The 15,874-nt window shown below is 43.9% G+C and overlaps 1 protein-coding gene and 1 long non-coding RNA gene across 3 annotated transcripts; one reads left to right on the top strand and one right to left on the bottom strand.

Moving 5' to 3' along the window:
* Window positions 1-4,250: 4,250 nt before the first annotated feature.
* Window positions 4,251-6,788, bottom strand: RPL37A (ribosomal protein L37a). 2 transcript variants are annotated; one of them, XM_082467461.1, is made up of 4 exons: window positions 6,644-6,788; window positions 6,108-6,236; window positions 5,451-5,533; window positions 4,251-4,374 (listed from the first exon to the last, which is right to left on the bottom strand). In XM_082467461.1, exons 1-4 carry the CDS (start codon window positions 6,644-6,646, stop codon window positions 4,311-4,313), a joined length of 279 nt encoding a protein of 92 aa, XP_082323587.1. In that variant the 5' UTR covers window positions 6,647-6,788; the 3' UTR covers window positions 4,251-4,310. The 2 variants fall into 2 exon arrangements, with proteins under 2 accessions (XP_082323587.1, XP_082323586.1); XM_082467460.1 differs by lacking the exon at window positions 6,644-6,788 and adding an exon at window positions 6,371-6,392.
* Window positions 6,789-7,290: 502 nt separating this feature from the next.
* On the top strand, window positions 7,291-14,410 carry LOC309663491. The gene is made up of 3 exons (XR_014265316.1): window positions 7,291-8,416; window positions 9,809-9,907; window positions 10,551-14,410. It is a non-coding gene; the product is annotated as an uncharacterized lncRNA (long non-coding RNA).
* Window positions 14,411-15,874: the final 1,464 nt, after the last annotated feature.

Raw genomic sequence — 15,874 nt, 5'->3', positions numbered from 1 at the left:
CTGCCAATGCAGAGGACACGGGTTTGAGCCCTGGTCTGGGAAGATCGCACATGCCGCAGAGCAACAAAGCCTGTGCGCCACAACTACTGAGCCTGTGCTCTAGAGCCCGCGAGCCACAACCACTGAAGCCTGTACGCCTAGAGCCCACGCTCTTCAACGAGAAGCCACCGCAATGAGAAGCCCGCGCACTGCAACGAAGAGTAGCCACCGCTCAATGCAAGTAAGGAAAGCCAGCGCAACGAAGACCCAATGCAGCCAAAAATAAATAAATTAAAAAAAGAAACAAAGGGGACTGTCTCTCAGCTCCTCCATTGATAACTGTGAAGATGTCCTGGTTTCTTCATCTTACAAACCTAGTCTTTTTCTTCTAGCCTGTGAAGCACTCAATTATGCTCCAATAAATATCTCTTCTGCTTTAGTTAGCTTGAGTCAGTCTCCTACATACAACCAAAAAACTAACTGAAACAGGTAGGAATTGGGGCAGCTCTGTGATCTTGGCAGGAGTCCGTGAACGTTTTCCAAAGCTTAGTGCTTTACCTTAGTGTATCTCTGTGTCATATGATTCAAATTCTCTAAAAAGAAATGATTGGAGGAATTCCCTGGCAGCCCAGTGGTTAGGACGCTTTGCTCTCACTGCCAAGCGCCCACGTTCCATCCCTGGTTGGGGAACTAAGATCCTGCATGCCACAAGGCTCGGCCAAAAAAACATATATATGATTGGTTCCATTTACTCTATCATTTGTCCATCCCTTTTCAATAGTGCTTGGGGAAATTCTTTTATGATTCATGTGCAAAAGCAACCAAACCATAACTTACTTTCTCCACAGCCTGGAGTAAGCTAAAGACTAATCTACAATTAAAATAAAATACTAGGTGAAACACCTGGAAAAGTTACCATTTCTTGATCCTTAGCAAAAATATCCTAATGTAACCCTTGACAGATCCACATGACAACTTCACAGATAACAAAACCACAAGCAGATGGGATGGAGCAGAGTAAAACAAACCTTCTCCTTACAAGGAACAGCACAAAAACCCAAAGAATTTTAGCTGTAGAGTACTCCGGATTATGGGTATGTCATATGGTCGTATGCACGCATGCACATGCACACGCACACACGGCGTATTAGCTTCCTGTATTAAAAAATCTTGTTTTAGCTCTTTTCCCTGGGATCAAAAATGTACTTTTTCCCTCCTGATTCCACCTTTCTACTGAAATACAGCACCACTATCTCCAAACTTAGCACTCTTTCCCTCTCCGAGATCCAGTTAGTGAGTGTTCTGAAGCCAATTTTACCTGATTTGTTGTTTGAGGGGGAAACTATTATATCCTTTCTACAAATGAGGAAATTGAAGAAACAGAGTAAACTTGTCCAAGGTCACTAGCTAGTAAGCAATTTAATAAACTCCTCCTTCTGACTCTAGAATCCATGTTTTTAACCTCTATGCTACATTTTCTTGTTCTTGTCCTTGTCCTAATTTTGTTTCCAAATTAAATTTTGGGAACATTTTGCAGATTTCAGGTAAAGAAAAATTCACATTTTGATTGAAACTGCCTTATACAGAGAATTACTTTAAAACACTTTTGTCACATAAACCAGGAATTTGTAAATGTTTAATGAGCCAAGCTGTTTCACCCCTGCTAGCAAACTTTAAGAGTAATGATCATGGGGCTTCCCTGGTGGCGCAGTGGTTGGGAGTCTGCCTGCCAATGCAGGGGACACGTGTTCGAGCCCTGGTCTGGGAAGATCCCACATGCCGCGGAGCAACTAGGCCCGTGAGCCACAATTACTGAGCCTGCGCGTCTGGAGCCTGTGCTCCGCAACGAGAGGCTGCGATAGTGAGAGGCCCACGCACCGCGATGAAGAGTGGCCCCCACTTGCCGCAACTGGAGAAGGCCCTCGCACAGAAACGAAGACCCAACACAGCAATCAATCAATAAATGGATCATCACATTAAAAAAAAAAAAACTGGTTCACTCTTAAAAAAAAGAGTAATAATCATATCTTGCCCTTATTTCAGGGAGTGGTCAATGCACACTGGTTTAATGTACGGTCTCTATCTTCAATTAACCCCCTTCTTCACTAGCTGAACCCACAAATGTACCTGAAGTTCTTTGGTGTCAGCCATACCTCCCACACTCCTTGATACTCCTTCTCAAGGGTCCTGGCTTACAGAGCTGTGATATGGCATTAACCTGACCCCTGACTCATTTTGACTCATGTATCCCAAAACATATAATCAAAGTTTCCCTTCCCTGTTGTTGAATTCTGGCCCAAAGTGCTACCAACAACAAAATGGCTTTTGGTTTTCCAGAGGAAGACCGTTAACAGTGACATTTTTAAAGCTCCATACAGACTGCTTGGTTCTGGTTCTACTTCCAAATTGCTGATGTTATTTCCAATCTTAACCGAGTCCTCCCACAATTCCTTCTCAGCCCATTTTAGGTCCCAAAATTCAGTCTCTAGTCCTCATCTCTCGCTAATAATCCTTTGAAACAAAGCTCAAGTATCCCCAGCCCTCACCTACACACCCAAAACAAAACTTGCAATTAGATGTGTTCCTGTTTTGGCCTTCTGGTGACCTGTATACAAATAGCATTGGGTTAGCCCAAAGTTCATTCCGGTTTTTCCGTAACATCCTTAGGATATATTTAGAATACAATGAGATGGCCTGTAAGCTTAGAGTCTAGTAAGGAACACAGGCATTACTCTTTATACCCTGATGCAAAGTCAATTAAACAGCTTAGAAAAACAAAGGCTCAGAAAACCACTGTAAAACCAAATCAGAGGGTGGGGAAGCAGATTATGTAGGGACACTCTTGAGCTCATAAAATATAAGGCAGCCTAGTACAGTGAGAAAGCATGGATTAGGGGTCAGAAACCTAATTTCCAGCCCTACCCCTACCAGTTGCCTCCTGTAGTCTTGGAAAAGTCACTATTTTTTTTCTTATGAATTTATTTTATTTATTTATTTTTGGCTGTGTTGCGTCTTCGTTGCTCCACGTGGGCTTTCTCTAGTTGCAACGAGCAGGGGCTACTTACTCTTCATTGCGGTGCACGGGCTTCTCACTGCAGTGGCTTCTCTTGTTGCAGAGCACAGGCTCTAGGCATGTGGGCTTCAGTAGTTGCGGCACGTGGGCTTCAGTAGTTGCGGCACGTGGGCTCACTAGTTGTGGCTTGCGGGCTCTAGAGCGCAGGCTCAGTAGTTGTGGCTCATGGGCTTACTTGCTACATGGCATGTAGGATCTTCCTGGACCAGGGCTCGAACCCGTGTCCCCTGCACTGGCAGGCAGATTCTTAACCACAGTGCCACCAGGGAAGCCTAAAAAGTCACTATTTTTTTAGCCACAAAAATATTTACTATTTCAACAGCCTTCTAATTGGTCTCTATGTTCCCCACCCACTCTTCTTAAACTATCATTAAAAAAAAAAACTATGTCTAGGCATATCAGCTCTGGAACCAAGAATGCACGGGTTGAAATCCCAGCTTCATCATTTACAAGTTATATAACTTTGTCATGTGTAAATGAGAATATTATCTACACTTCATTAAGCTGTTGTGGTATTTAATGATACTCCATGCTTAGAATACCCAGACTCAACAAATGTAATTCTCTATTGCCTACAGAATCACACCCAAATTCCCAAGCAAAGTAACACAAAAGCCTTCAAATAAGACTCCAAATTAGTAATCCCAGCTCCCTTCATATACTCCATTCTACCACCAGGCATTACGTGGGAAACTAAGCAGAGAAGTTAAGAAACTTAACATACACCATACAAGTACCCAGGCAGTTTGGCTGAGTTGGTGCTTCTTAACCGCAGCCACCTAATAATGCTTATTCAACTCCCTATGTGGATCCAAAATCCCATTCCTGCAGGCCTGTGTCAGACATTTCTACAAGGTCAATGTGTGGTTAGACAAAACACCAAAAGTTAATAGGCAGTGTATGTCATCCTACCTTCAAAATATTAAAATATATATATTAACTGTGATTTTAAAACAGCTTGCATTTTTTGAACCAATGTATCTCAAAGAAATCTAACTGGCAAGTACAGACTTAGGCTCTTATTCTTATGTATCATTTGACTATTGAAAAAAAAAGTGGATTATGACAACCCATCTCAGCATGTTTTTCCAACAAAAATTAAAAGAATTTTAACATCCAAGTCCTTTTTTAGAAAGCAAATTAATGCAATGCAAATAAGAACGTCTAACTAATAGAATTAACAACAAACCAAAGTAAATTTTGTTACATAAATTAACCCATTTATTATAGGCTAGCAACGTATCAAATGGTGGCGCTTCTACTGGTCCTTCAATTCCTTCAGTCTTCTGATGGCAGACTTTACTGTGACGGCAGAAGTGGTGCTGGAAAGAAAAACAAATTTGGTTCCAAAACTAGTTAACATGTAGAATGGCAACTGAGAAATGTGCCTCATTTTTACATTATAATCTTAATGATGATGATGGTATCTATTAACAGCCACGTCTTCAGAACCTGAAGAATTAGGCAACCTCATGCATCTGATTTCTCAGACAGTAGAGCATGAAATTAACACGAAGGAATGACTACAAGAGGCTGCCTAAACTCATTAAAAGAGAATGGACAGAATGTCAGAAGAAACTAATAAATTATAAGACGGTACGATGAGATATCAAGAAAACAATGACTAAGGCAGTAAAGCAGACTAAAGCACACTGTGGAAATGACAAAAGAATGTTTTACCACGATACTCAGGAACCGTACCTGAAAAACATATACCCACCCCACCCCACACAGCAGATGAATGCTAATTTAACCATCACAACCAAGAGAGCAACCAACTCCCCACTTCCCCTTTCATCCTCATAGATACTCCCACAGGTGCTTATATGCATATCCACATTATCATTTCAACATTTTCCAATGTTTTACATTGCTTCAATTTTAAATTTAAATTTAACAAAAACCAACAACTTCAACTACACTAACCGAATCACTTTACTATAGGTAAGTGACTAGCATATTGGACAGCACAAGTCCACACACTAGCTAGAGGAAAAACATGTCACCCTTCAGGGTCAGCAATGAATTCCAAGGTTAGAGGCCTTCAAGAGTGGCCTGAGTTTCCAGAAATGGATCAACTCAAGAGTACACACAATCAATAACCAGCAGAGAGGTTTATCACAGCAAAAATATCACCTGGCCCTTCTCAGTCACAAAGCTGGAGAAGTCCAACCAATACTGTTTAGAATGGCAGAGGTGTGGTGGCCCAGATGGCCTCAATACACATACAGTAATAAGCTAACTGACCTCTTAATTTTTATAAAAACAGCCTGCCACACAAGTGTTCAGCAGTCAGCCCAACTAACAGACCTGTTAAACAAACTAGCCCATCCAGCAACAAACCTGGAACTTCGACATGGTCCAAACACTTCCAAATACCATAAAGAAATGGACTCACTTGTAGGTCCACGCACCACCAGCTACCGTTTTCATGCAGGAACCACAGTGCCAAATGCCCACAGCTCGTCGCTTCATCTTGGTCTGTAAAAGACAATCAATTTTTCCTATGACCAAAAAAAAGCCTTTTATATAATAAACGTTCAAGAGTCTCAATTACACTAGAAAACTAAAGCTGGTATATTTTATGTGGCTATTCATGTTTTTTCTAATTTCAAGTTCGCTGGTGTGAAATTTGCATTCACCATGGTGACACTGCCAGGGATGTGAAAGACCCTTCCCTCCCCCAAAAACAAACATTGCCATAACAGTACGTTTGCACACAATAAACATACAAATATTTAACAAAAATCTCTAGCAACATCAGTAGACAAAACTTACAGAACACGTCCCACAAAGCAGGTTTGGCTTCGGCTGGGGCTGCCAAATAATTTTTCCCCCTTTAGCTCCCAAATAGTTTTCTTTAAATGAAAAGCGTTTGACAAAACCTGAAGTTATAAACAATACTCTTATCTCATAACCGGTCACCGATGGTATGTGCAACTCTAACCGCTCAACAGCTTAGAACCAGCAAACCATTTATAAACTTCCTTCAAGAGAGGGCTCACTTCAGAAGGAAACCTTCCCTCCCTCTCCCCCGCCCCAGGGCCCATCTTACCTTGCCACAGAAGGAGCAAGTGTACTTGGCGTGCTGGCTGATTTCAATTTTCTTCACCATTTTCCTGAGGGAGGCACCATAACGGGTCCCGTATTTGCCCACGATTCCGACCTTCTTGGTGCGTTTCGCCTGTTAAGAATGAGACAAGAGAGAAACCAACAATATTAGGACCCAGAAACGGGGACTTCGCCCCTCCACCAGGTCCCGGGAACTCCATACGCCATTCTTCCACCCACCCAGCCCCCGCCTGTCACGTAGCTCACCCCCATTCCACCCCATCCCGGTAAAACCAGGACCGACGCTGGGCCCGGTGCTCCGAGGGCGCCCGGTTAACCCGGCCTGACGCGCCAGTCCCCGCCAAGCTGCCCCGCCCGTCCGCTCCAGGCTGCGTCCGAAAGGAGCGGCGAGGACACGGAGGCCAGGGACACGGCACAGAGCGGGCGAGCAGAGAGGTAGGTTAGGGCGAAGAAACAAACCAAAAAAAGGGCAGATGCAAGCGGATACACATCTAGGCCTCACCCGGGACCAACACTCACCATGACGCAGCAACCTAGGTCCAAGCCCAAAGAGGAAGTGGCCAACTGCGCAGGCGCGGTTTTAGGCGGTCAAGCGGAAGTGGAGGGATGGGAGGCCCAGCTAGGAACTGAACTCTATGGTGCGGAGGTTTTTTTCGCTCCCGGCGCCTCCCGGAGGGTGTGGCTGGACGCTTCTACGACAGGTTTACTCTGTTTCACAAGTTGAAGCAACAAACTGTGTAGCAAAAGCACTTTCACACATCGACGTTATCTGACACATATCTCACGAAATCCTACAAAGCAGGTACGATTTCCATTATTTTTATGGACAAGATTCAGAATTTAAGTGACTTGCTCACTGGCGCTTGTCTTAGAGAAGAGCTTAGATCTTACGATTCCAAATCTCATTGCTTTCTGCAGTATGCCTTCTAAAAGCGGCAGGCCCTGTGCAGGGGGCCGGCACAGAGGTGACTAAAGACCAAGGCTCCACTCATAAAGTCCAGCCAGAGGAAGCCATATGACCACATTAACAGGTTATAAAACCGATCAGAGCTCTGAAGGAAGGAAGATGGTTCCACCCGATCCTAAAACGGAAGAGCCTTGGGTTCCCTGAGGAAAGTCAGATCCGAAGGCTGGGGAGGAGTGAGCAGTCACCATGTAAGTCAGCTTCTCCCTCCATCTCAGTTCTGATGGGCTACCTCCCGCTTCATTTCAGAATCCACTCCCACGGCCCCATCCTCGGCTGTCAGGTCCCTGCCTGAAACCTTAAGCCCCAGCATCTCACTCTTGAACCACATCTATTATCTTTCCTTCCAGCTCCTTCATAAGGGTCAGCAGAGAAGAGCTAAGTTTCTGGTTAAGGCCAGGAAGTGAAGGGTATGTTCAGATAAAGAGGCTGGGAACATGCAGAACACGCTCTTGAAAGTTTTGCTGCCTTTTCTCAGAAGATGGTTACGCCCGAGGAGAGGAAGCTCAGAGAATTTTGAAATAAAAGTGGAAGGGAGGATCCATGATTTAGGAGCTAAGAAAGACCATGAGGGCCGAAAGGCATTGTGGGAATACTTGACCTTGTTTCCAATCAGAATTCAGGTTAAAAAATGGCTTCAGCTCACAAATGATTGTGCATGTGTTCATGGCTCCTCACAAGTATATTAAAATTCTACAAGCCACCCGGCTTCAGCAAACAATTAACCACCAATCCTCGCTATTCAATATGGGCAGGGAAATTAAAAACTAGTTCTCTAGTTTGTTCTCTTGGATCCCACAAGGTATAAAAAACTTTCTGGCAGGAGATTTTCATTTTCTTATAACCGTTTTCTTTTCAGTCATACTGATTTATGCTATATTTCGTCTAGTACTCCATTGTTTTCCCTACTGTTGTAAACCTGTGACTAAGACTTTTTGGTCCAAGGAGACCTGGGACCAACAGGTCCGACCTTCCACTCTAATAATAGAGAAACATGTTAGACTTTAACCCTGAGATGAACAAAAATATACACCCAAAAAGAATGGCTTCTTGGTAGGGGTGACATCGCCCCCCCGCCTGGTCAAGAGTTAAAGAAGCCCTCCCAAAGTCAACCTGGTTCCTTCCCTTTCTAGGCCCTTTAAGGCTGTTGTTCTTCTCTTTTTGGCCCGTGTTTGTTTAACCTTTTGGTTAAGTTTGTGTCTTCTAGGCTCCAGCAGTTTGAAGTAAGGCTCATGATGGCTCAAGGAATTCAACCCATTCCAGCAGAGAGAGGCTCAGGTCCCTACAGGTCCTTGGAACAGTCAGTGAGGGACTTCTGCATCTCTAGGGTAGGCTAGGGTCTGCGGCCCATGTCCAGCAGGAAGAAGTTTCAGAAGAAGAGACCTTCGGCCCCTTACCCCTTAAGAATAAGTGTGTAGAATCTCTCCGGGGGAATGAGACAGGCTGTGACCTGGGACCCTTTGCTGCTGTGCTTGCACCTGGACACACCTCTCCTCCAGCAACAAAATACAAAGAAACTGTATGGGACTAAAAATAACTGTGTGCATGACCAGGTGGGGCAAATTTTGGAAAAAAGATACAAAAGACCAAAAAAGCCCAACTGCCATTTCTGAAGAGCCAGGAGCAAAAACTGGGTTCAGGGAGGAAAGGCAGGGTACTGAGCATGCCCCCTGCACTCAATACCACCAGAGGGGTGGGCAAAACACCTAAGCCACCCCTCCGGCCTGACCCTTGGACACAGCCCTACCCTCACCCCATATAAGGAACCAGCTCTCCCCACCCCCGCAGTTCCCCAGCAAGCAAGGAAACCTGTTGTTAGTTCTCGCTCCTTGCTGCAGCAGGGGCCGCAGTAAAACCTTACCTGACAAATTAAAAAAAACAAAAACCACACACCTTGCAGACAGTTACATACTTCGAATTTCATACGGTTACGATCTTTCAACCCTTCAAGATTTGAGTACAGGATGGGTAGAGTTGTTACCGACCAGGGTTCTTGGCCTCCGTAATCAATAGAAATTGATCAGAGGCCAGACAAGAAATTCAGGCAAGGCTTTATTGGCGGAGGGGTGGCTTAGAAGGTGTTGTGTGCAGGCGCATGTGCAGTACCCTGCTTTTGCTCCTGGCTCTTCAAAAGTAGCAGTTGGGTTTTTTGGTCTCTTTGTATCTTTTGTGCAGAATTTGGCCCAGCTGAGCATGCACGCAGTTACTTTTAGTTCCATATAGTTTCTTTGTATTTTGTTGTCCAGATGCAAGCACTGCAGCAAAGGGCCCCAGGTCCTAGCCTGTCTCACTGGGGCTCAAAGCAGCAGAAGTGATAAGAATAATGCCAGATGGCATGTTCTGGAAGGTACCATATGGTGGGCACTGTTCTGAGTATTTTACATGGATGTTCACATTTACTTTTCACTATGATCCTTAGAGATAGGAAGAATCATTATCTTCATCATTAGGATAAAGAGAGGAGGTCTTATATAATGGTTAGGAACATAGGTCTGGTTTCAAAGCAGGGCTCTGCTATTTACCCCTCGTGAGACCTCTGATAAGTTATTTTACTTTTCTCTGTGTCAGTTTCCTCAACTGTAAAATCTGAATAATTATAATACCTACCTCATGATGTTGTTGTAAAGAGCCAATGAGTTAAACACATGACAGGCGTTTGCCACAGTGCCTGGAACATAGTAAACACTATACAGTTGTAACTATTACGGTTATTATTTCAGATGGAGAGACTACCACTCAGAGAAGTTAAGTGCTTTGTCCAAGGACACACAGCAATGTGGTGGAACTAGAACTCAAATCCACATCTATCTGACCCCAAAGTAAGTTCTGTTAATTGTTGGCTTGTATCACTCCAAGTCATAATATTTAGTGCAGTGAACAAAATCATAGCAGAAGACGTTCTTAACTTGAAATCAGGTCTCTGGCACTTGGTCCAGGGCAGGCTCTGTGACTACCTTGTGGTATGACTTTGGGTTAGCCACGGTCCGTGCATGGCCTGGAGAACCACCTCCCTGCCTCCCAGCACTGACCATCTTTACAACGAGGGGCTGGACAAGATGACCTCTAGGGTCCCATCCAGTTCTTGTGTTCTATGATTCCAGGAAGAGTTTCCAGACTTTGAGTGCTGTTGGGGCAGCGGACTGACCGGGCAATTTGTGTTGTCACCATCCTGTAGACTTTTTGTGCGGAACAAAAGCAGTTCTCTCTTTACCCTCCCCGTTCTGTTATGCCAGCTCTGGCTATGTAATTCCAGAGAAAAAGCAAAAAGTCTACTTTTCTGTGGTTGTGGGTAGTGGGAATATTTAAATTGAGTTTTGTTTTTATACATTTCTGCATTTTCTAATTACCTTTTATAATGTGTATGTATTTATAATTGGAAAAAAAATTTTTTTAAGTCCATTAGCAGTGGGTACACCTAGCTCTCATCATGGTTTCTAATATCATTCTGTTACACGATGAAAGGAACCAGGGCTCCTTGGAGAAATGACTGATTCTAGGACTGGGGCAGAACATGTACAAGATGAGCCTGGAGCATCTTGTAGTGCCGGAAAGTAAAGGAGTGCTCTAAAAGCAAGAAGCAGAAAAACCCTACTGTGATGGAGCTACGTCAAAGAGCCACGGGAACCAACTGAAAGAACTCCCAATGGATAAGTCTGGAAATTTTTGAGCAAAAAATAAAGTTTTATTGATTTTTAACCCAAAGTAGAAAATAGATGTCCATGAGTTCATGCTGATATAAATAAAATGGTTGAATAAATAAATAAATAAATGGGGGAGAAGAGGCAAATCTCTCTTGCAGAAGAATTCTAGATAATTTTTGTGGATTCTGTGCCCTCTAGGAAGGGGGCTATAACTCCTCACTCCCTAAGTGTGGGCTGTGCAGAGTGACTTCTTCCAAGGAGCACAAAAAAGGGGAAAAAAGAGTAACTTTAGAGTGGAGAAACCTGCCAAACAGGTCAAGGTCAATATCAAACAGTCGTAAATCATGGAGAGACTATGTCCCTCTGATACGATGTGATGACAATGGCACTTTATTTTTGTGATCCTCCTCCCCCAAACCCATAACCCCAGTCTAGTCATGAAAAAAAATAAGACAAATTCCAATAGTGGGGTGTCCTACAAAATACTTGACCGGCACTCCCCCAAACTGTTACGATCATAAAAAGCAAGAGTCTGAGAAACTGTCACAGCCAAGGGGAGCTTAAGGAGACATGATGACTAAATGTAAAAATGAGATCCTGGAACAGAAGAAGACGTTAGGTAAAAACTAAGGCGCTCTGAATAAACTATAGATTTAAGTTAATAATAATGTATCAATATTGGTTCATTGATTATAATGAATGTACCATACTAATGTAAGATGTTAATAACAGGGGGAACTGGGTGAGAAAGTATATGGGAACTGTCTGTACTATCTCTTCAATTTCTTTATAAATCTAAAACTTTTCTAAAAATAAAGTCTATTTGAAAAACAACAAGCCAAGGTCACCACAAGTCAACTCCATGAAGACAGGGCCTCAGTTGTCCACCTCTGCATCCCAGGACTGAGCACAGAGCCTGGCACATCAGTGGTAATGGATATGTATTGAGTGGGGAAGTGTTACCTTGGATGGTATAATGGTGATGATGGGTTTTAAGGGTTTTATTTATCTGGGCTTCTCTGCCTTACAAGGTCAATCCACTTATGTTAGAACTAAAGAAAGGCTTTAGGGATAACATAGCTCCAACTGGAAACTGAAGCCCAGCGAGGTCAAATGACTTGCCCAAGGTCATACAGCCAATAAATGACTTCCAGACTAGTGCTCTTTCTACAATATCACAAGATTCAAGCTGTTTCCTCAGCTGCAAAATGAGTATACCATAACTTCTAAGGTTCTTGGGAAGATTAAATAATTTCTTTGAGGTACCTAGTGGGCATTTCTAAATGATGGCTATTATTGTTGAGATGGTGATGATGATACTTCATTTTAATGTCTCTTGATGCCTTTTCAGTCCTCTTTTCTGTTCTGCCACACTCAGGGAACTTCAACATATCTGCTTTCTACTTCTTCTTAAAAATATGCACATCTCTTGTCTCCTTAATTTCTTTAGCTTGAGCACAATGAGACTATATAGTCATGGCTACTGCCGCCGACTACATGGCTACAGCTGATGGAGTAGGGTGTGCTCAGTGTCCCTCAGTTTCACCAGAGGCTCCACCCACACATTCTCTGTCCCTGTAGGGTGGAGGATGGCAAGGGGCCAAGAGAGCAAGTCTCCTCCAGAAGAGAAACACACTGCCTTTGGGGGACGATTTCTGGAAACCTTTCCACCCAAACTATGCCCTATCTCCAGAAAACTGTAAATTAAAACGTATTAGTGCAAACAAACAGGACTGGTGAAGGAGTGTTGAGAAACAAGCACTTGGAAGTTCCCTGGTGGTCCAGTGGTTAGGACTCAGCACTTTCACTGTGGTGGCCTGGGTTCAATCCCTGGTCAGGGAACTAAAATCCTGCAAGCCGTGTGGCTCAGCCAAAAAACAAACCAAAAAAGCCCCAAGCACTCTCATGGCCCTCCTGTTCCAGTCTGTGCCTCTAGGTCAGGCAGGAGTGGTGCTTACTCGTCCAGGGTGGGTGGGTAAGCGCGGCCAGCCTCGCACTGGGGCAGCCCGAGCTGAGGTGAGCTCTCCTGGGCTGGCTCTAGAGTCTAGTTCAGATCATCTTTTAGCACATTTACCATCGCCCACCCCATCTCCTGTATAGCCTCCTATGTCTCTGGCCTTCAAAGGGACACAGAGAGGAAGAGAAGAGAGGATGCATGAGTAGAAATGCAGTAGAGTGCCTGAAAATGAGACACTCCATTATAAGAGGAAGTCGTTGGGACTCCCTTGGTGGCGCAGTGGTTAAGAATCCGCCTGCCAATGCAGGGGACACAGGTTCGATTCCTGGTCTGGGAAGATCCCACGCGCCGCGGAACAACTAAACCGTGCGCCACAACTACTGAGCCTGAGCGCTAGAGCCCATGTGCCACAACTACGGAAGCCCGCACGCCTAGAGCCTGTGCTCCGCAACGAGAGACGTCACTGCAATGAGAAGCCCGCGCACCGCAACGAAGAGTAGCCCCACTCGCCGAAACTGGAGAAAGCCCGCGCGCAGCAACGAAGACCCAAGGCAGCCATAAATAAATAAATAAATAAAAGAGGAAATTGTTCGTGTTCAGAGCAGTGTTTTCAAAACTCAACACTTCTCTTTAAATAGCAAGCTTGAGGATGTACAAATAGCACTCTCATGAAATCAGCCCTAAGTGACTTCAGAGAATTGTGCGTGGAGTCTCAATTTGTCTTATCTGTGGGCTAATAAATCTCTATCCCCATTAGAGGATCATCAGGTGTAGAAGTTGTTAACTGTGATGTGTGCCCATAAAAGTCTCAGTCAAAAGCTCTGCTGAGTCACCCCTCCTCCACAGGAGCCCTCAAAATTCACTTTTTGCCTTTAGAAAAATAAATGAGTTAAAAGTTGCCTCCAGAGAAGAGTTCTTGTAGCTGCTGCATTGACCAGTTCTCTTGGGGGCATATGGAACATTTTATTCTTGAAAGAAATCTGAGGTGCAAGCATCATCCTACATTCATCTCCTGCTGGAGACAGAAAGGGCTTATCCCGGGGTCCCGGGGCCCATGTTGTTTCTTCACTTTGTGCCTGAAGAGCTCTTGCTCGCCCTTCTCTGATGGCCATAAACAAGAGCAAAGTCTGCATAGAACTGTCAAAGAGTACTGTAAGCCAGGCTCCCCTGGGAAGAGCCGACTTAGCAAGAGGAGGGAGAGGCTGCCAAGGCCAAGGCCTGGACCCCTGGAAAGAATCAGCTGTCTGAATCGGATTCAGCGCCTGGATTCCTTCCTTCCTCTCTTCTCTCTACAAATTTACTTTAAATTCATTCTAGTGGTTGGTTGTTTTTTGAATGGACATTTCATAGAGAATTGACACAGGCAGTTAAATCCATCAGGATGGGAGTTAACTCGGCAACTCTTAGAAGGGATAAGGGAGAGCAATATGAAACAATGGCATGAAACAATGAAATGTATTATGTAAAATGAGCCATTGTCAGTATGAAGCATTTGATACAATTTTTATAAAAGCAAATTCTATGTATATTTACACAGATTTGTATACATAGGGAATAAGTTACCAGATGGCTTCATCCCAAATTGTTTATATTAGTTATTCCCTCTAGGAAATAGGGCTAGGAGTAGGAGGGATGAGGATGTAGGGCTTTCATTTTTTTATTTAGGCATTTCTAGATTAGTTCATTTTTCTATAAAATTTATAGTAGTGAATAGAGCAGTGGCTGAAGGGACAGGCTTTTCAATAAATGGTGCTGAGATAACTGCATATTCATATGGAAAAATATTAACCTTGACCTTATCTCACTCCATGTGCAAAAATAAACTCCAGTTGGATTGTACATCTAAACATTAAAAGCAAAACAATATAGCTTCTAGAAGATATTATATTCATAACTTTGGGGTCATGGTTACACAGGTTTTTATTTTATAAATATTTTAAATAATATTTAAATAATATTTAATAATATTATAATTATTTTATAATATTTTGTTAAGCTGTAAATTTGTTTCATGAACTCTTTCGTATGTTCTGTTTCATCCCCCAAAAGAGGGGTTAAAAGGAAGAGGAAGAGTGCTTGGTACTCACTGTATCTGTTGAATGGCTTGGTGGGGGTGGGATGTGGGCAGAGGGTGTTACAAAATCAGATAACTGTTAGCTGTCATAATACCCCAAAGACCATGACTCACAGGCTTCTCAATGCTTTCTGCTATGATGAGGAATCCATTTCTTTCGCTGAGACCCGCCCCCCGGAAGACGCAGCACCAAAATAAAACATAGGTATGAGAGACTGAGCCGGTGAATCCTCTTTAAGCAGCTTCTAAGCCTTTTTTTACATTGTAATCCTGAACTTGGTAAGAAGTCAGAGGATAGGGTAAAAAAATAAGGATAGACTTCTTTTCATCCCCTTTGCAGGTTAAATTTCACTTAAAAAGACCTTCAGAAAACATCGTTTCCAATAGACAAGAATGCACAGATAAGGCAAAACGCAAGAGCCGGGAGGGAAGGGAGGCACCTCCAGATCTGTTTCTCAGCTCTCCCTCTGACCTAGAAAAAGGCTCGTGGGAAGCCAAGACGGAAAAGACATGATTAATTCAAGCACAAGCGGATCAAGGTTAACAGGCTGCCTTTTGGAGTCTTCCTGACGCCGGCCCTAGAGGCAGAAATTAACCAGGGTCATTCAGGGAGCAAGACTTCACTTGCTGACCGGGTGAGCAGAGGCAGAGCAGCTGCAGGGGGCCTTTAAGGGGAACACTGATGGCGGGGAGAGGAGTGGTATGAGATGCCCCCAGATTTTCTTCATTCCAACTGACCTTTCCAGAAAACATGGGAGGCCACTCTCTCTGTGTGGCAGGCCTGGGGTGAGTGCAGCAGGTTATCTGTTAATTTAACTTAGAAGTGATTCTTCTAAGTGGCACTGTATGTCTCAAAATCACCTACACGTTCATTTTTCCTTTGAAGTGTACCCCCTGTATCCCAGCCATATCCCTGGAGTAAGCAGGGACTATTAATAGAAGTAGGAAATGAGATCCTAAGCAATTAAAGAACTTGACCAAACGCCGCCAGTGGAGCCCATGGAAAAGCTGTACCCACACTCCCCAGAGACTCTGATGAGGGTGGAGGGAGCAGCAGGCAAGAGGCAGCATCTCTGCTGACGTCCACAGACTCACAGGAGAGGGCTTCTGAACG

The sequence above is a fragment of the Balaenoptera physalus genome (genome assembly GCF_965194825.1).
Source record: "Balaenoptera physalus genome assembly, chromosome: 6".
Classification (NCBI taxonomy): Eukaryota; Metazoa; Chordata; class Mammalia; order Artiodactyla; family Balaenopteridae; genus Balaenoptera; species Balaenoptera physalus.
The sequence above is the reverse complement of the archived record's forward strand: the minus strand, read 5'-3'. Positions and strand labels throughout refer to the sequence as shown.

Bases quoted from the DNA above. Each gene is read 5' to 3' on its own strand.
- RPL37A (XM_082467460.1), bottom strand. The intron at 5,534-6,107 runs GTAAGATGGGCC...TGTCTTTTACAG, and splicing joins CTTGCTCCTTCTGTGGCAAG to ACCAAGATGAAGCGACGAGC. The intron at 4,375-5,450 runs GTGAGTCCATTT...TTTTCTTTCCAG, and splicing joins GGTGGTGCGTGGACCTACAA to CACCACTTCTGCCGTCACAG.